General features: G+C 37.8%; 2 protein-coding genes and 1 pseudogene across 2 annotated transcripts; all 3 read left to right on the plus strand.

Moving 5' to 3' along the window:
- Positions 1–7,684: 7,684 nt before the first annotated feature.
- On the plus strand, positions 7,685–8,176 carry LOC113350697. The gene has a single exon (XM_026594828.1). It carries the CDS (start codon positions 7,685–7,687, stop codon positions 8,174–8,176), a length of 492 nt encoding a protein of 163 aa, XP_026450613.1.
- A 27-nt stretch (positions 8,177–8,203) lies between these two features.
- On the plus strand, positions 8,204–10,247 carry LOC113350698 (ATP-dependent DNA helicase pif1-like). The gene is made up of 3 exons (XM_026594829.1): positions 8,204–8,466; positions 8,805–9,705; positions 9,765–10,247. The coding sequence occupies exons 1-3, from the start codon at positions 8,204–8,206 to the stop codon at positions 10,245–10,247; spliced, it is 1,647 nt and encodes a 548-aa protein (XP_026450614.1).
- Positions 10,248–19,184: 8,937 nt separating this feature from the next.
- LOC113354659 lies at positions 19,185–19,284 on the plus strand (annotated as a pseudogene).
- Positions 19,285–21,212: the final 1,928 nt, after the last annotated feature.

The raw sequence follows: 21,212 nt of genomic DNA on the forward strand, positions 1-21,212 counted from the left end.
TTGCTAGATGTCATAAAAGTAAAGTCATTGGCATTGTCTCAGGTGGAACTGGTATTTCTTCCACTTATATAGTTGATGCATTAGCTATAGTGTGGGCGATTAAATGGGAAGTTAAATTACAATGTAGAAGGATACTTATCAGGTCTCATTCTTTAACAATAATACAAGATGCAAAAAAAAGTGGTATTTCCTTGGTGCTTACAATCAAGATGGGTGAAAGCCAAGAAGGAGATTCCTGATATTGTTTATGAGCATTGTTATAAAGAAGTGAATTTTTCTGCAATTAAGCTAGCTAAACAAGGAGCAAGATTAAATCAGGGAACTGTGGTAGTGAATAGAGGAAAGCCTTCATCCTTACATCAAGTTGAATTACCAGACAAAAAGTATTATAGATTCTGTTAGTCTTTCAGTTTCTTCTTAAGTGTAATTTTTTAGTTTCCCCTTTTAGTTCTTCTTTTATTCTTCAAATTTTGTAATTCTGAATTTATTTTTCATCAATAAAATTGTGATTTCATCAATAAAATATTCGTGAAGCCATACCCAACTATTTTCTTTGTAGTTGCGTGATCTGATCTTGCTGTTTCTATCGTATTTGAGTACAATAGTAAGATTGGCTTGAGATTAATTTCTCTGATATGAAAGATATAAAAGTAGTCACAAACACCTTCGTCTCATCGTTTGTGATTCCACAATATCTTGTTTCGCTAGTCGATTAAGATTATTGTGAGGTGATTGATATCTCTAGGCTGTTCTTCGGGAATATAAGTCTGGTCCAATTGGTTCCTGTTCACCTTAATTTATCAAAAGACGGAACAAAACACGTAGGTATTTCTGTGGGAGACAGATTTATCTATTCTTGTAGACTTTTCTGTGTGATACAGATTTGTTTATTTTAAGTCTTCGACTTTGGGTCACAACAACTCTTAGTTGTGGGTGAGATCAACTAAGGGAATCAAGTGCGTAGTATCCTGCTGGGATCAGAGACGTAAAGAGCGCAATTGTACCTTGCATCAGTGTGAGATTGATTGGGGTTCAACTACAGTCCAGACCGAAGTTATTTTGTAGTAGGCTAGTGTCTGTAGCGGCTTAATACAGTGTGTGTTCAATCTGGACTAGGTCCCGGGGTTTTTCTGCATTTGCGGTTTCCTCGTTAACAAAACTTCTGGTGTCTGTGTTATTTCTTTTCCGCATTATATTTTGTTATATAATTGAAATATCACAGGTTGTGCGTTGTATCGATCAATTGGTAAATCCAACCTTTGGTTGTTGATTGAAATTGATTGATCCTTGAACATTGGTCTTTGGTACCGATCAAGTGATTTCTCTTGTATTCAATCAGTCTCACAGATTTCTATTTGTGTGAGGGAGGATTGAATCGAGAAATTGAGATATAACTCTTTGATATACTTTTTTATTAAGACTGAGTCTGACTGTCTAGTTGATTCTCTTAAAAGTGTATTGGAGTTAGTCCATACAGATTGCTAAGCGAAATATTGGGTAAGGTTCTTAGACCTACGCTTTTTCAATTATCCAGAGAGAGTGTGTTTGTCTTTATATTCACATCCAAACATCTAATTTAATTTCATGAAAAGATGTCGAATATTTATCCTATAATAACTAGGTTAGACTTCATACAGATACCTGATGGGTCACCCATCTTGCCTTAAAACCGTCCACGAATTTCCGTGTTTGGTTCAAGTATTATTTTATGTAACTCTCTTATTCCCTTGATTTCCTTATAAGGAAGTAATCGATACCCACTTCTATATCTTGGATATGAAAAAATATATATATAGTTGATTTCCTTCCATCAACTATTTACATATTTACAAGAATGAACAATTCAAAGAGAACTCCTGAAACAATTATTTTTTATGGAGAATAGATTGTCAAGGAAGAATTTTTGCAAGGATATATCCTCCAGAATGGCTATAAGTATGAAAGAACAAAACTTGTGGTATGCAGAAACCATAAATAATCTGGGTAAAACCTGCAATGATTTGAAGAATGAAATATCAAGGCTTCAATAATGGATAGGTAATACTTTTGATTCTCAAGAAAAAAAAATTGAGCAGCAGAGTATTATGATTCGTAATCAAAAGAAGCTTATCTCTGAAACTCAGAAGAATTGAGAATCCGTTTGCATTGTCAGTAGAAAAGTATGTGTTCTGACTTACGAATATAATCAAGCAGTCGTTAAGCGGATTTAAGACATTGATGGGGACTTCTATGACGGCATGCAAGAAAGGTATGAAGATGTCTCTGCGGTATGATTCTATGTTAGAGCATTTCTTGGTTCAACCCGCCAAGCATTAGTATGTCAAGTTTGGTTGTCATATTTTAGTTCCAAAACTCAAGGTCGCTTAATTAGATTATTAGAGTCAACTTCGCTGGGTCAGTCTAGAAATGTTGAGACTTGAGACAAACTCTTGGTATACTCTGAAGAACCTGAAGACGTATCGGCATCAATGAACACCATCCTTATGTTTGAGGTTAGTAATACAAGACTTAACTTGTTTTTTTTCCATTTCTATCTACGTTGCTTTCAAGTCGTTTATATTGACAATATAACATGCGAAGTTATATATATGAATCTCTAGTATTAGAGACTTGATCATTTCATAATGATCAAAGTATTAAGGAAGAATATACAAGTTGTATCACAACTTTGGTTATTGAATTACGAAGTATAACGTCTATCTTTTGGACTTCGTAACTGCGAAATAAATAATACTACTGGATTGTGTAATGAACTTTAGGTTGATTCTATGCCTAAAAAACTATGTTTAACTACATGAGTTTAAGGAAGTAAATTTATGAAACTTGTTTCGTAGTTCAAAGGAATCAATGGGATTTGGTGGTCCGATTTCTATTGGGGATTTATAGCAGGACTGATCCCTACCTTAGGGATCTATAACCAGACTAGTGGAATCTCTTGTAGGACCGGTTCCAATAACAAAACATATTTCCGGTTTCGTGTACACTTTTGCGGTTTGTGTTATAATATCGGAATACAAGTCCCTATTTAGAAAAATTCAAGATATCGATATAGTGAATAATTTAAACACATGGTAAAAATATTTGAGAATCTTTTATTAGGGTTTTCGAATTTATATGTAGATAGTACACTGAGTATATCTTTAGTTTGTAATTCATTAAATGCAGTCGTGAAACAAAAAATTGGAAACTTCTAGGTAATGATTTTTCACAAGTTGATCAAGGTAGGTTCTAGATATACCCTTATGCAGTGAAATTTCATATGTTTACATAGTCAGAAGACTTAGGTATAAGTGGCAATGAAGGACAGTACGAAGTCTGAATCAGAATCACGTTCACTGTCATTAAATTGACTTACTTACTATATTATATTGTTACATAAAAGAATAATGGTGTCGTGTTTTCTTATATTTCAATCTCGGATACTGGAAGGCATTGGCACAGACAGTGAAATAAGCAAGAAATGTCCACTTGAAGTGGATGAATTACTGGAGCATCATGCTAAAGACAGGGAGAAAAGAGTAAGAATTTGAAGCAAAAATGTACAAATGGTAAGAAGAAGTCCACTAACTGAAAAGGAAAGAGAGCAGATCCTTGAAAATGGACACTCACCTTATCAAATGAATAGAACAAAAGTGGGTTATGCAACTAATAATGAATGCAGAGAGGGAACAAGCAGTGGTAATTCTTCTCCCTACTACTATGTTTTTCTGATTGGTGGTGTTAGATATTTGGTTTACAATTTTTTTTAAATAATCATGAAATAGGTGAAAGTGCCTCTTTGTAGAGTGGTGTCTAATTTTGTAAATGCTCTTTGTGTTGTATAATATTTTTGTTGGTCCCAACTTTTGTAGCAATTGTGGGCACTCACGCTGCTGACTTTAACCTTCGTATAAGTCCTCAACTCAGGCACCACTTTCAAATACAACCTGAAATGTGTAAGTGGTTTATCACCATGTACTATTTTTTTTAATACTACCATACTACTCTGTTAATGGAAAATGTACTGAAAATCAACTCTTTCCAGCTATAGAGGGGTGGTTTGGCACCTCCTGTAACACTTCAGAGAACCCCTGCACTATTCGAACCAGATCAAGAACGAGCACATACACAAAATGCGATACGTAATAATTAATTTTTTAAATGCCATTTGTGCTTTCTAAATTTTTGTTTTCCATCTGTTGCAGCAACGGCGGGCACTCACGTTGGTGACTTAAACCTTCATAGAAGTACACAACTCGCGCAGCACTTTCAAAAACAACCTGAAATGTGTAAGTGGTTTATCACCATGTACCGATTTTTTTTAATACTACCATACTACTCTTTAAATGGAAAATGTGCCGAAAATCAACTTTTTCCATCCATGGAGGGTGGTCTGCCACCTCCTATAACACTTCAGAGAACCGCTGCACTATTCGAACAGAATCAAGAATGAGCACATACACAAATTGCGATACGTAAGATCTGTTTTCATAATCACGGGATGTTGAATTCCTCAATAGTTTTAATTTTGTTGCCTTCTATTGTTTTAGTTTTGACATTTACTTGGTTTTGGATTCGACATCATGAATCTATAGCGATGGAGAGTAATCAGGTCCCAGTTTTGAAGCCTACAACTCAAGTTTATAGGAAGACTAATCCAACTGTTAGAATCTATATTTTCAACTCTAAGGTCCACTTTTTCTCAGACTACGACAATCAAGATTCGAAAACAGAATGGTCGCATAGATTTCTTGGTAAGTCAACTTTAACTATACTAACTCAAATTTAAACTATACTGTAAAAGTAAATATTAAGTGTTAAATGCTCTCTTTGTTTTACTAAATAATGCATTTAAAATTTAGGTTGGACCTATTTGTGTCGTTCATGGAACTGGGAAAGAAATGGCAACACAAGTTACAACTAACACGGAGACCACCAATGAATCAAATACAGATTTTTGTGGAGGAGATTTCTCAGAAAGGGTATGTCTCATATATTGCATATACAGCTAGCATCTGCAAACACACCCTTACTGAGTTTGATTTTAACATGTAGTGTTGAAACTACACCTTGCATATATTGATGAAGTTTAGTGACTATAAATGAAAAACAGGGGATTCTTGAACCGGGCCGTAAATCAACTGAAATGGGAAAAACAAGAGTAGATAATGCTAACATAATCACCACACACCGAAGTCCCAGATTTATTGAGTAAGTTCAGCACCAAGATGAGGACATCGTCATGGCATCCCGAAAAAGAAAGGGGAAGTCGATTGCTCCGTACCAGGTATGTGTACAAATATGTTACATCATTTAGAGATTTTTAGAAAAAAATATCCTAGACATAAGTTGTCTTCATCAAAACAGAGGCATTCATGTGATCTAAGCATTATTTATTTCCTTCACCACCATTAGTTATGTGGATGCAACTTACTTTTTTAATGAGAAGTTTGTAGTAGTGTATTATAAGTTTATGTACAAATTCTTCTTTTGAGATACCAAATTAGGTTTTTTTTTCTTTCAGTTTTAGGATTAAGTAAAAATGGATGTAAATTTAGACTTATGTTCAAAAAAAAATTGTAAATAGAAGCGGCGCCGACCCAACAACTATTTTCCTGGAAGAGAAAAGGCAGGAGTCGTAGTTATTAGTGTCGCTGTAGAGATAACGAATCATGACTCAGCAGATGATAGCAGCTCCGATGATGGGGAAACTGCTGCAGAAACTGCCCTACATCAAGTAAGTGTACCACATCGCGGAGAAAGTAGTCATGATGCCCAATTACCATTGCGCAGAAGTCCAAGGTTCAGTCAACATCCTCAACATAGAGAACCACCACATATACAGGATAGAATCGGTATAGTCGTATCTTTCTTACATCGCTATCTACGTATATTTCGCCTTAGAATATATCCATCGACGCTCATAGTTTTTTTTTTGATGACCTAATGGTTATTTTCACCTACTCAATTTATGCAGCAACAGATGACAATCTTGTATTGAATCTATGTAGAAGCCCTCGAGTTATGGTGCATGCTAAATCTCAAGAATCTCAACATATACAAAATGCAGCATGTAAGATTTTTTTACTTCTCTGAAGTGGAATAGTTAAATTATTTGAAAGGTATTTGGTTTCTTTGGACGCTAAATACATATAGATGTTGATCTCTCTCGGTTTATTTACAACAAATCCACAAGGAAGTCGGATTGGAAGACAGGTAGGTCATCCACGTCGAAGTGTTATGGGAAGATCTTCTTTCCATAATTGTGCACGAGGACTTACTTATCAAGTTGGATTTGTAAAGTACCATTTTCCACCATCAGAAACATGTCCAAAATGTTATGCAGAGCTTTTCTATCGTGAATCAGAGTATTTTTGTTGTGGTAAGGGGAAAATATCTTTACCATTTGTTGAGCCACCCATATAACTTTTGGAGTTGTTTGATGACCAGGGACCAAGATGGAAAGAGTTGAGGATTAAAATCACATCTTATAACCATTGTTTTTCGCTTACTTCGATGGGGGTCTACTTTGATAGGGATCTTGTCGATGGTACTGGAGGAGTTTATACTTTCCGCATACAAGGCCAGCTTTACCATAGGATAGGTATCCTTTTACCTCCAGATAGAGCACCTCGACCGCGATATATACAAATATATTTCTATGACACAGATCAGGAGATTAAGTGGAGGATGAAAGAAGGTAACGATGTGTTGGATAGAGATGTGTTGAAGCTGTTAAGGGAAATCTTGAATAGGCACAATAGCTTTGTCCATGTTTTTCGTCAAGGTTCAGAACGAGAAGATCTTTTGGATTTCCAGTTGATTATTATAGAGCAACCTAAAGATCAGTTGCAGTACACTCTTCCAAGTGCTTCCCAGGTTGCGGCTATTGTGCCAATAGGTGATGAAAGTTACACATATACTGAACGTGAAATAGAAGTGCAGAAAACGAGTGGGAATCTCTTACAGGTCTTTGAGACAGGTGGTAATTACGATCCTATGCAGTATCCACTTTTACTCCCTTATAGAAGCTACGGGTGGGACATAAATAGCAAAGATGCAAATGGAAGAAAGATGTCATGCCGTGGATACTATTCGTACATTCTGCAGGTATTAATAAATTCTTTAATTAAGAAATCTTTTGAGTTCATGTTTTTCCTGAATTATTACAAATCGTTCAGTATACCATGCATCGTATCTATATATCCAAAGACCTGAACTCACATTTTTAACAATTTTTTGGGTGTTTTTATATCTTTTTAATTGTTGGACAGATCCGAAACAATCATGATTCAATTTTTCTTCGAGGTGGGCGATTGTTGCAACAGTACATTGTGGATAATTGGGTTAAAATTGACTCCGCCAGACTCAGATGGGTTACAGGTCATCATAAGGAAATAAGGGCGGAAATCTACGAAGGACTACAAGATGCACAAAGAGCTGGCAAAACCAGCGTAGGTAAGTTACAAATAGAATACATATGTGCATTATTTTTTTTCCTAACTCAAAGTTCTAGAATCCACTTTAGTTTTAAAAGAATGCAAAACACTTGGTATGGTTCTATTTTTATATCCTAAGTACATCAATCATGCATGAATTCTTGATACGTTTTTTTGTCTCAATAGACGAACTAGGCAAGAAGATAGTACTACCTTCTTCATACATTGGTGGGCCACGTAATATGTACCAGCGATAACAAGATGCGATGGCATTAGCACAGAAATATGGGAAGCATGATATATTTCCTACAATGACTTGCAATCCACTCTGGCTCGAGATTGTAGCTAATTTACGTTCCAGTCAATCTGCATCAGATAGACCTGATTTAACAACTAGAGTATTCCGTGCTAAATTCGAAGAGTTGAAAGAAGATATATTTAAAAATAATGTACTAGGAAGAGTAGCTGCTCATGTTCACGTTATTGAGTTTCATAAAATAGGTCTACCTCATGTCCATATGTTGATCATATTGGAAAAAGAAGAAAAGTTACAACGTCCTGATGATTATGATCGTATAGTTAGAGCAGAAATCCCTGATAAGAAGAAAGATCCTGAATTGTATAAGTGTGTGAAAAAATGGATGATTCATGGTCCGCGTGGAAGCAAGTGTATGAGGGAAGGGAAGTGCAAGAGAGGGTTTCCGAAACAATTTTCTGAATGTACCGTGCAAGGAAAAGATGCTTACCCAGTCTACTAGAGGAGAGATGATGGAAATACTATACAAATGAGTAAGAACTTCATAGCGGACAATAGATTTGTGGTGCCTTACAATCCTTGGCTTCTTCAGAAATACGATTGCCACATCAATGTAGAAGTTTGTTCCACTATCCAAAGTGTTAAGCATCTTTACAAGTACGTATACAAGGGCCCAGATTGTATTTCCTTTCGAGTGCAACTAGTGCAGCCAGAATCCGAGAATAACGAGGTAACACGTTACATCAATGCAAGATGGGTGTGTGCTCAAGAGGCAATGTGGAGGATATACAGGTTTGCAATGAATAAGATGTGTCCATCAGTTCAACGACTGCACTTGCATCTTCCCAAACAAAATATTGTCATGTTATATGAGCATCAGACAGCCGATGAGGTCTTATCAAATGAAAATAATTCCTAAACGATGTTGACGGAGTATTTTGTTACAAATACATGTGATTTTATGGCTAGGCGATGGTTGTGTCGGGAGTTTCCTAAACACTACAATGGGACAAAGCAATCAAGAAATGGCATAGAAGAAGAAAAAAACAGAGGGTGATTGGTAGGGTATATTTTGTGCCCCCTATTGCGGATGAAAGGTTTTTTCTGAGGCTCATACTTATGCATGTTAGGGGTGCTACTTCATACGAAAATTTGTTGACAGTTGACTGCAGAAGATATCAGACATTTAAAAGTGCAGCCGAGGCACGAGGATTATTGGAGAATGATAACAGTTTGAGGGCATGTATGGCCGAAGCAGCAACAAACAAGATGCCATCTGCTTTGAGAACTCTTTTTGGTAGCATATTGGTTTTCCGCAACTCGGTGGACACTAGAAAGTTATGGTACGTGTTCTTCAATGACATGGTTGAAGATTATGCAAGTTCAAGTGATACAAGCCCCGCATACTTATCAAACCGTCTTTTCAGGGAGCTGGGTCAAATGCTTCATCAACATGGAAAGCGTCTAAAAGATTATGATCTTCCGGCAATTGTCGGCATATTAGACGATAATTTACATGTGTCTGATTTGATGGAAGAGGAGGTATCCATTCTGGTTTTCGAAAAAGATATGATGAATGTGGACAAGTTGAATGAAGACCAGTCCAAGGCTTATGATGCAATTATGGGTGTCGTCCGAAGAAAAGAAAGCAGAGTCTTCTTTGTTGATGGTCCAGGAGGTACCGGGAAGACTTTTCTCTACCGTGCTATTTTGTCGACCGTTAGAAGAAGTGGTGGTATTGCCATAGCAACAGCTACGTATGGAGTTGCAGCTACTATGTTACCTGGTGGAAGAACTGCACACTCGAGATTCAAGCTCCCATTTACCCCAGCATCAACTTCTACATGTGACATCGCTAAAAATGACAAGTTGGCTGATCTTCTCCGTCAAGCTACTGTGATTATGTGGGATGAAGCTACCATGGTACATAAGTATTATGTCGAGGCATTCAATACGACTATGAGAGATATAACGGGTAACAAGAAACCGTTTGGTGGTAAGATTGTTATTATGGGAGGTGATTTCCGCCAGGTTCTTCCAGTCGTACCAAAATATTCAAGGGGGCAAATGGTTGATTCGTGTCTTACCAGGTCGCCTCTGTGGAGATATGTAGAGGTTCTTCGCCTGAAGAAGAATATGCGTGCAGTGGGCATACATCTTATTCTGAATTCTTGATACGAGTTGGTGACGAAAATGAACCTTCTGCGGCATATGACATGATAAAGATGCCAGATGATATGGTGATACCCTGGACTGGTGAAGATTCAGTGTCCCAGCCGATAGATGCTACCTTTCCCGACTTGGCAGATAATTCTGAGGATCAAGATTACTTGCTTAACCGGGCACTTATCACACCACTGAATGAACATGTCGATAAGTTAAATGATCAAGTGGTTAGCATGTTTCCCGGACAAGAGCATACGTATTATTCATTTGATTCCGTGGAAGATGATTTCCAAAACCTCTATCTTCAAGAACAGTTGAACGGAATGGCCCCTGGTAGTTTACCTCCTCATGAGTTGAAACTGAAGCTAGGAGCACCCATTATGTTACTGAGGAATGTTAGTGCCTAGAACGGCTTATGCAATGGTACTAGGCTTATCATAAAGAAGTTCTTTACAAATTGTATCGATGCAGTTATCCTCAGTGGGAATTCAACGGGTAAAAGAGTATTTCTCCATAGGATGCCAATGAGCCCGCCAGAGAATCTTGAGATGTCGTTCAAGATGATTCGCAAGCAATTCCAAGTACGTATGTGCTTTGCATTCACAATCGACAAAGCACAAGGACAAACAATTGAAAACACGGGTATTTATCTTCCCGAGCATGTCTTCAGTCATGGGAAATTGTATGTTGGGCTTTCAAGGGGTGTTTCCAGCAAAAACACTAAAAGTGTTGTTAGATGGTGGATTTTCGAAAAAAGCTAAAATCGTAAAACCATAATTGTACATACTCCTGATCCAGCAGTTAGATGAGTATTGAGGTTCATGTCTCTCATTGAAGCATGAAAGTTCATGCAGCAAGAACCTCTGACTGAGAATACTGTCTCTCAGAGCATATGCAGAAGTGCAATCTCTCAACTGAGACAACGACATATCTCATGAATACTGAGCAATTTCAGTAATCACTTTCATGTAGAATCGAACGATTGGACGGCTCCTAGACATCTTGCCTACTAGTATAGAGCGATAACGTCTTCAGGATGTAACAATGTTTTCCCTGACTATATAAAAGACATGTGTATATAATCATTATGATTGGACGGCTCCCAACAACTTTCCTGCTAGTATAGAGCAATAACGTCTTCAAGATGCAACAAGGTTTTCCCTAACTGTATAAAAGAGATATGACGTTTTAACAAGCTCATATTTCTAAATTCTCATATAATTAATGCTCCTAGACAGCATGCCTGCTAGTATAGAGCCATCAATTAATTATTTATAATCGTTAACTGAATATTCAGAAATATTCAACGATTCTTCGTAATATTTCGTCACTTCAATTCGTGGTTCTTCCTAGAAGAATTCCACGGGTTAGTGATAAATGTTCAAAGTACGGGCATCTGAGCCGCTATCGAGTAAGCCCCGACCAAAATGGTGCAAGTGTACTCAGCAATAATGCACAAACGAGCACCTGAATGCACGAACGAGCATTCCAAAACACGAAGGAACGATGAACCTATACAAAATAGGAAGAAAATAATAAATAATAAAATATTAATTGAGGCGCCAGGGGACTGGGCCCACCGGTCGTCCGTCGTGCCGTGGCCAGTCCCGCGCCCAATTTTATATTTTGTCATATTTTTATTATTTTCCTTGATCTCATGAAAATCTCTTCATTTGAGCAAATATCCTTCGTTTCATGAAAACTCCTTAAATTCATGAAATTTCCCTCGAGTCATGAAAAATAATATAAAATTAGGGAAACTCGTGGGACCGGATCCTAGCCGTCCGGTGATGTGATTTATAGATAATGGTAAAAAGAGTGTCGTTTCTCAGACTTGTGAAGGATTTTTTTAGACTTAAATTCAAAACTAAAAGAAAACACAATAAAAATTATAGCAAACTTAAATAAAGATGATATCAATATTAAAAGAACAGTGAGGCTAAGATTCCATTATATTCCAAATTCAAAGTGATTTAATCCAATATTTATATTCATGCAATTTTTTTCGTTCAATTTGATTCTAAACTATTGCAACAAGTAGATTCTCAAAATAACAAGTGTAAATCCGAAGCATAGAACATCAAAAACCTAGGTCCAAGCATTATGTATCAAAAGAAATAACAATTGCTTAACAAGAATCATTCAAACAATTTTCACTCAAGGCAAAACAATCATAAAAATAATTGCGATAAATAAATAAATAAGAATATACCACTTTTTGTTGGAAAAATAGCTTCCTCTATCGCCTCAGCAATGGGGTTTAGCTCCTCATATTAATCATGATCTAAAATATTTTTTTATGGCTCAAAAGATGATTAAAAAGATGAAAAGTGATAATACAGACGATTCGCAACAGTTTGTTGGTGTTGCAGAATCACTGTTACAGGGAGAAATAGTAGCTAAAGACCTAATGCAACTGCTGTGATGAACGACACATGGGTTCTGCTGTGAAACAACGATAGTTTTCTGCGACAGTTGCTTGTGCGTCAATGTTCTTCGTGTTCTTCCTCTTCAGCAGCAGCAGCAGCAGAAACAAAGTTTGATAAAACTCTGATTTCTTCTTCTCTGGCTCTCCTCAGGTCCCCAAACTCTCGACACCCCTTCTATATGACCTAAACAATCTATTTATATCAAAAATACCAATTAAATCTCTCCCAAATCTACCAAAATCTCTTCCCCTCTCTTCACGGCAAAGTTGCGGCAATTTCTTGTTTTAGAATTTCTACGCGTTTCTGAGCTTTCCTTTTTATTCTAAACTCTTCCTTAGATAGATAAAAATCTTTGGGAAGGTTTATAGCATTTTAATCTCTCTAAAATTCCCTAAAACAGGTCACACACGTGACTTTCCATATATTTTTGTTGTGATAAAAATCCGTCGATTGAGCTCAGTCTAATCGATTTCAACACCCATATCAGATTCCTAGACCCATAAGTAGTCTATCCTATGAAAATCAGAGGTTTAATCAACCTCAAACTCTTCCAAATCAAGAACCCTAAAATTTGTTCGGCTGCCAAGATATTTCCCGCCAAAACTTGGTTTTTGAAATGTTGAAGATGGTTGCCCCTTATCCAAGGCAGGAGTGCCATTAGACGTGGAGTGGAAATAGAATGCTTGGGGTGCAAATAGCGGTGGAGTGCCCCTTATCATCTGGTTGCCCCTTATCCACAACGGGGGTCCGTATAGTAATTTTCTCCCACGAGCGCAAATACCACTTTTCGAGCCAATTTTCCCGCTCAAGCTTATTTCTCCAAAAACACCTACAAAGACATAAAATAACCAAATAAGTACAAAATCGAGCACTAACAATATATACAATTGAGATCAAAATAGACACATAAATGCGTCTATCAAATACCCCCAAACTTATTATTTGCTCGTCCTCGAGTAAATCAAATCTAGAAAATAAAATCCTAACTCACTGTCGCAGGCATCGTCAATTTCATTTAGCGTGTGCAATAAGCCTTTAAACCCCTAGGTGGCCCTAGTGGCGGAGTGTTGTCTCCGGAGGGCTTACCAGAGGTATACCCACAAAACCTTTATACTCCAGACCCTAGCTATCTACACAGAATCTTGGAAGGCACTAAAGAATCTCCTTGGTTGGCATACTTATTTACTACAGGAGGAATTACCCTGATACGAAATTCCAATTGTTGTACACGAGTTCACACTCAAGCATACTAAAATTCATATGAAGTGACAGAGCTCTACTCAGATATTCGCACTATGGACATCAATATTCGGAGTCAAAACTAATCACATGGATAGATCAAGAAAATGGATATAGAAAAACATAGATGGTTTTGATGTTTACTAGGTGAACGGTGTTTCTCATATTTGTCTGAAGGCCTCCGCCAAAATGAACATATCCTAATGGACTGAGATACTAGTCTGACTAATATCAACACACTGGCATATACAAGGGAACCAGTGATTGATAATCCTAACTCTAGGTCAACACACTGGCATATACAAGGGTTCCAGTGGTCGACTTTATTGAATTTATTCTAGTTGGTCTGATGGTCAATTTCTTTTTTTTTTTTTTTGTATCTCAATCACTCTAATTCACCCTAGCATTGGTAACAACTTGAATCGTGAGCCCCACCTAATCACTTAGAGAAACATAGTTTAAAAAAAAACAAAAAAAAAACAGAAGTGAAAAGGACTCAACGAGATATGGTGAAACTATCATGTTATTTCTAACACCTGAGCTCTGTGCTTTTATGAATAGACTCTTTAGATGTTGCCATCTAGTCAGATTGGTTCCTCAACTCCTACAACCAAAATGCTTCCATCCACTTAGATTGGTTAGTGCCATCCTTAATAGGGATAAATTTCTAGGCTCTGGAGTTTATTTATTGCAACGAAAAGGTAACAAAAAGTTCTACCCCACCCCCAAACTTAAATCTAACATTGTCCTCAATGTTTCTAATAAAGAACAGTACCAAAAATATAAGTAACATGAGGAAATAGTAAAGAGAGAAGTCGGAAAGATAGTACCTGGGTGAAGTGTAACCAAAAACCTACAAAAATATTATACAACATACAAAATCGCCTCGATGGTCAATCAAGGTAAACAGGGTCCTCCAGAGGGACCTCCTCAACATCACCTGTAGGAAAAGGCTCTAAAAAGGGCTTCAATCGCTGACCGTTAACCTTCGAAGAACTACTACCATCTGGTGTCTCAATCTCAACAGCGCCATGAGGAAAAACAGTACGGACCACAAAAGGACCGGTCCACCGAGAGCGCAACTTCCCGGGGAATAGATGCAAACGAGTGTCATACAGAAGAACTTTTTGACCTGGAGAAAATGACTTTCGTAAAATATTCCTATCATGCACAAGTTTCATTTTGTTCTTATACTCCTTAGCACTATCGTATGCATCTCTACGAATCTCGTCCAACTCATTGAGCTGGAGCTTTCTTTGAGCTCCTGCCTTGTCAAGTGAAAAGTTTAAGTTCTTAATAGCCCAATAGGCTCGATGCTCTAACTCAACAGGCAGGTGACATGCCTTGCCAAACACTAAACGATAAGGTGACATTCCAATGGGTGTCTTAAACGCAGTACGGTAAGCCCATAAGGCATCAGTAAGCCTCGACGACCAGTCTTTCCTATTTGGATTAACTGTTTTCTCTAGAATACGTTTAATTTCCCTATTGGAAACCTCTACCTGACCACTAGTCTGAGGGTGATATGGGGTTGCTACTTTATGGGTAATACCGTATTGTTTCATTAAAAGAGCAAACGGTCTATTACAAAAGTGTGAACCTCCATCACTAATTATAGCTCGCGGCGTACCAAAACGTGTAAGTATATTCTCTTTCAAAAACTGGACTACGACCCTGTGGTCATTCGTTTTACACGGAACCGCCTCAACCCACTTAGACACATAGTCTACAGCGACAAGTATGTAAAGATAACCAAACGAAATAGGAAATGGACCCATAAAATCAATGCCCCACACATCAAAGACCTCAATCACTAAAATAGGGTTCAAAGGCATCATATTTCTACGGGAAATGGTTCCTAACTTCTGGCAACGCTCACAAGAAACACAATGACTATGGGAATCTTTAAACAACGAAGGCCAGTAAAATCCACACTGCAAAATCTTAGCAGCAGTCTTCTTAGCACTAAAATGACCCCCACATGCATGTTCATGACAAAAGGAGATAATACTAGACTGGTCACTCTCAGATACACATCTCCTAATAATCTGGTCCGGACAATACTTAAACAGATAAGGATCGTCCCAAAAGAAATGCTTAACCTCGGCTAAAAACCTAGAACGATCTTGCTTACCCCAATGTTGAGGGGTTCGACCAGTAACAAGATAATTCACTATATTTGCATACCAAGGTGATTGGGAAACAGAGAACAATTGTTCATCAGGAAAGTCCCTTATAGGAAGGGAATCACTAGGGGAACTAACAACTAGCCTAGACAAGGTCTGCTACTACATTTTCTGCACCCTTTTTGTCTCTAATGTCTGGGGAAAATTCCTGTAACAATAGGATCCATCTAATCAATCTAGGTTTGGTATCCTTCTTATAAAAGGTATTTCAAAGCAGCATGATCAGTATAGATTACGATCTTAGAACCTAATAAATAGGATCTAAACTTATCCAAGGCAAACACGATGGCTAGCAATTCCTTCTCGGTAGTGTATAGTTCATTTGGGCATCATTCAGAGTTTTGCTAGCATAGTAAATCACATGGAGTAATTTGTTTTCTCGCACCTAGCAAACGCCTATAGCATAATCTGAAGCATCACACATAATTTCAAAGGGTAGGTTCCAGTTAGGTGCCTGGACTATCGGGGCAGTAGTGAGTAAAGTTTTAAGCTTCTCAAAAGCCTCTAAACAAGCATCATCAAAGACAAACTTAACATCTTTGCAAGCAAATTGCAAAGAGGTCTAGAAATCAAGCTAAAATCCTTAATGAATCGACGGTAAAAACCTGCATGCCCTAGGAATGACCTAATATTTTACGGTTTTTGGGACCTGTAAAGTCTTAATAAGGTCAACTTTGGCTTTGTCTACCTCTATACCCTTTGAAGAGACGATGTGCCCTAACACAATTCCTGATTTAACCATGAAATGGCATTTTTCCCAATTAAGCACTAAATTTTTTTCCTTACACCTAGTCAACACTAATGTCAAATGATGCAAGCACTCATCGAAAGATGAACCAAACACTGAAAAATCATCCATAAAGACCTCTAAAACCGTTCTACCATATCAGAAAATATGCTCATCATACAACGCTGAAAAGTTGCAGGGGCATTACATAGCCCGAAAGGCATGCGTCTATACGCAAAGGTACCAAAGGGACAGGTAAAAGTGGTTTTCTCTTGGTCTTCTGGGGCAATAACGATCTGATTATAACCGGAGTAGCCATCTAAGAAGCAATAGTGACTATGTCCAGCTAATCGCTCTATTTGGTCGATAAAAGGAAGGGGAAAGTGATCCTTCCTTGTGACCTTGTTCAATTTCCTATAGTCAATACACACACGCCATCCCGTGGTCACTCGGGTTGGGATTAATTCATTATTATCATTCTGGACTACAGTGATACCTGATTTCTTGGGGACAACCTGAACAGGGCTGACCCACTTACTGTCTGAAATTGGGTAAATAATACCCGCATCTAACAACTTAAGCACCTCTTTTCGAACTACCTCTTTCATGTTAGGGTTCAGTCGACGTTGCATCTCCCTAGAAGGTTTGGAGTCTTCCTCTAAATGAATCTGATGCATACACACAGTAGGACTTATACCCTTAATGTCTGCTATAGTCCACCCTAAAGCTTCCTTATTGTCTTGAAGTACATTTACTAGCCTACTTTCCTGATCACTATCCAAATCGGAAGCTACAATCACAGGTAAAGTCTCAGATGGGCCTAAAAACACATACTTTAGAGTATCGGGTAGTGGTTTAAGGTCCAACTTTGGGGGCTCTTCTAAAGAAGGAATTAGGGTAGTCTCAGAAACTGGTAACGGTTCGAACCTAGCTTTCCATCTATCAGTGTCTAACACAGGGGTAGAATCTAATAGAGCATTCACCTGTTCAATAGTGCTATCGTCGTCAAAATCTAAACCAAAATGGGATAGACAACTTTCTAATGGGTCTTCAGACAAAATGTTTGGTAATGACTCCTGAACTAAGGCTTCTATCATGTTCACCTCTTCAACACATGTGTCATCTAGCTCATGAGGTTGCTTACTGACATTAAAAATGTTCATCTCCATAGTCATATTACCAAAAGATAAACTCATCACACCATTTCGACAGTTAATGATCGCATTAGACGTAGCTAAAAATGGGCGACCTAAAATCACAGGTATCTGGTTCTCTGGGTCAGGGACAGGTTGGGTATCTAGGACCACGAAATCCACTGGATAAATAAACTTGTCGACCTCAATAAGAACATCCTCGATAACACCTCGAGGGATTTTAACAGACCTATCAGCTAACTGCAGTGTCATCTGAGTAGGTTTCATTTCACCAAGTCCTAGCTGTAAGTATACATGGAATGGCAGTAAGTTCACACTGGCTCCTAAGTCAAGTAAATTTTTCTACCCGGAAGTTACCTATTGTGCAAGCAATGGTAGGAGAACCTGGGTCTTTGTACTTTGGAGTTGTGGTGTTCTGAATGATTGAACTTACGTGACTAGCTAAAAAGGCTTTCTTATGGACGCTAAGTTTTCGCTTTCGCGTACACATATCCTTAAGGAACTTGGCATAAGCAGGAATTTGCCTAATTGCATCTAATAAGGGAAGGTTTATGGTAACTTGCTTAAAAACCTCCACTATGTCATTAAAGTTCGATTCCTTCTTTGTTGGTACTAATAGCTGAGGAAATGGGGCTCTAGGCATAAAATCAGACCTTTCAGGAACCGAATTCACATCATCAGAAACTTTATCAGTCTCTCAGCTACTGGTCCTGAGAGGTGAGATCCTGAGGGGTGAACTACAGTATGTTCACTATCGGGCATGGTTACCTTATTGTCTACAACTCTACCACTTCTAAGGGTTCTAACATTCAATTGATTCGATGGTTTTGCACCTAATTCATGAACTCCTCTAGGGTTGGGTTGTGTTTGACTAGGAAACTTACCTTTTTCTCTCAAAGAATCACTTATCAGACCAACCTGGGTTTTTAACTCGGAAATAGCCTGACTATTTTCTTGTCCTATCCTGTTACTAGCTTGTAGACTCTGTTCTACGGATAACTGAAATTTTGCAGTTTGCTGAGTTAACAAGGCGAGAGATTCCTCTAAACTTAGGATTTTCTTATCTGACTGATTCTGAAACTGAGCTAGTCCTGAAGGATTCTTAGTATAGCCAAAACCTGGGGGAGCATTAGAATTACTAAACTGACCTTGACTTTGGCCCTTAGACCACGAAAGGTTCGGATGGTTTCTCCAACCAGGATTATAGGTTTCTGAATATGGGTCAATCTTTTGACGGTTATCAAATCTAGTGTTATTATAAAGAGCATTGGCTTGCTCTTCAATATTCTGGCCTTCCCAAAAAGGCTCCACTCTACCACTAGTCTGGCCCACTTCTAAGGCTTCTAACCTTTTTGCTATAGCAGCAATTTTGGCATCTGATTCATAGCCTCCTTCTACCCTATTAACGTTTCCTCTACTTAAAAGAATTGTTTTCTGGGGTGCCCTACTATTTTCCCATTGCTGGGTTTTTTCGGCGATTTCATTAAAAAATTCCATCGCCGCATCAACAGTTTGGTTTTCAAATCCACCAGTGCATAGAGACTCAACCATGGTCGTTGTGGAATAATCTAAACCCTCATAAAGGATATGAACTAGCCTAACCTTTTATAAACCATGATGAGGACACTGGGATAATAAATCATTGAACCTTTCCAAATACCTATATAAAGATTCTCCCTCTTGTTGTGAAAATGTGCATATTTGCGTCCTAATAGACGATGTTTACTGCCTAGGGAAAAACTTATTGAAAAAGGCAGATGTAAGTTGTTCATATGTCTCAATTGACTCGGAGTCCAAACTATATAGCCACGACTTGGCCTTATCTTTCAGGGAAAATGGGAATAACCTAAGTTTCAAAGTATCATCATCTAAGCCTCTAATTCTTAGAGTACTACAAATTTCCTCAAAATCCCTAACATGGTAATAAGGGTTTTCATTTTCTTTCCCTAAAAAGATTGGGAGCATCTGTAAGGTCCCAGGTTTCAGTTCATAGGGTGCCTCCGTTTCAGCTAACTTAATACACGAAGGACGAGTAGTCCTAGTTGGATTCAACAAAGCTTTCAAAGTTGTCATTTCTGGCGCTATCGGAGCAACATGGATTCTCTCCTCAGTCAAAGGACGTTCAAAAACATACTCTTCAAAATTCGGACTCTCTAGATTAAGGTAATCGAGACGCTTCGAACTACTAGGTTTCTCTTTAACAAATCTACCTAGTGCGTCTCTTTTACGTTCAGGCATACAATAGAATTTTCTAAATTTGAAGGGTAAGCAAACACAGATCAAGGCCGACTCAACCAAATCAAACCTATTGATTTCTAGCAAACAAAAAGCATGATGGCTCCACTTAGATTGTTTCTAGACCAGCTTCTAATCCTTCGAACGGGAATTCGTTACAATTTAAGCAAACCCTTCTGGAAGCAATCCGAGTTAACGTAAGTTGAATAGAGGCGAGGGAAACTCGGTGGAGCTTTGATACCTAAGGCCTCACCGGTATTACAAGGCGGCGCAGTCACGCATTCAACTTACAGAAACCGTCAAGAACTTCGAAGTATGCTTAAAATAGTAACCAATATTTTTCGAATGACTTTCCTGTTAAGCTCGTTACCCTATCGGTCTCGTTCTAGTCAAAATTTTAGGCTTAGGTTCGCGTAGGTTACGTGTTCCTAAAGCGGGCAAGAAGAGAACGGTGATGAAATCCGAACCCTTATCTTGTATGGACAGGCCTTGCCCTTTACTAGAAAAATAAATGTCCGTATTCAGTCCTTAAGATATATGCATACGAAGGAGTCCAGTAACTCGCTGACAGGGGATTCACGAGTGTTTAGAATCTTACCTCCCGTTCCAGACGGGGGATGAATCGGTTGTAGTCGACTCGGTCCACTGACTCCGATGTCTAGTGTACGAACCCAAGGTGCAGAGACAATATCATAATTGTCCTCCTTCTCTGCAAACAATTTATATTTAAAGTACCCTTTCATAGGGTAATAGAAAAAATAATGTCCCCAAAGTCCAAAAGTCCAAAAAGTAAAGAAAAATTACAAAAATAATAAACCCTAATACAGTTGTTTTTTTTTCTAAAAGAAAATAAACAAACCCTAAACTAAAATTGTCTAAAATAAAATTGTCTTCTTTTATGTTCTTTTTTCTTTAATCTTTAGCTCCAAGTCTTTATGAAATCACCAAACTCTTTGGCTCAAATTTCTTTATGATCCAGAACCTGTAGATACAAGATAAATACCCAAAAACATTAAAAAAATAAAAAAAATTAAAAAAAAAAATCTAAAACCCTAAAAACAAGTCCCCGGCAGCGGCGCCAAAAATTGATGTGATTTATAGATAGTGTAAAAAGAGTGTCGTTTCTCAGACTTGTGAAGGATTTTTTTAGACTTAAATTAAAAACTAAAATAGAAAACACAATAAAAATTATAGCAAACTCAAACAAAGATGATATCAATATTAAAAGAACACTGAGGCTAAGATTCCACTATTTTCCAAATTCAAAGTGATTTAATCCAATATTTATATTCATGCAATTTTTTTGTTCAATTTGATTCTAAACTATTGCAACAAGTAGATTCTCAAAATAACAAGTGTAAATCCGAAGCATAGAACATCAAAAACCTAGGTCCAAGCATGC

This window comes from Papaver somniferum, chromosome 2 (genome assembly GCF_003573695.1).
Source record: "Papaver somniferum cultivar HN1 chromosome 2, ASM357369v1, whole genome shotgun sequence".
Lineage (NCBI taxonomy): Eukaryota > Viridiplantae > Streptophyta > Magnoliopsida > Ranunculales > Papaveraceae > Papaver > Papaver somniferum.

Coding starts and splice junctions, on each gene's coding strand:
- LOC113350697 (XM_026594828.1), top strand. CDS start 7,685: ATGGCATTAGCACAGAAATATGGGAAGCATGATATATTTCCTACAATG.
- LOC113350698 (XM_026594829.1), top strand. CDS start 8,204: ATGAGTAAGAACTTCATAGCGGACAATAGATTTGTGGTGCCTTACAAT. Junction 8,467..8,804: donor GCAATGTGGAGGATATACAG/GTTTGCAATGAA, acceptor TATGCATGTTAG/GGGTGCTACTTCATACGAAA. Junction 9,706..9,764: donor TGGGAGGTGATTTCCGCCAG/GTTCTTCCAGTC, acceptor GTGTCTTACCAG/GTCGCCTCTGTGGAGATATG.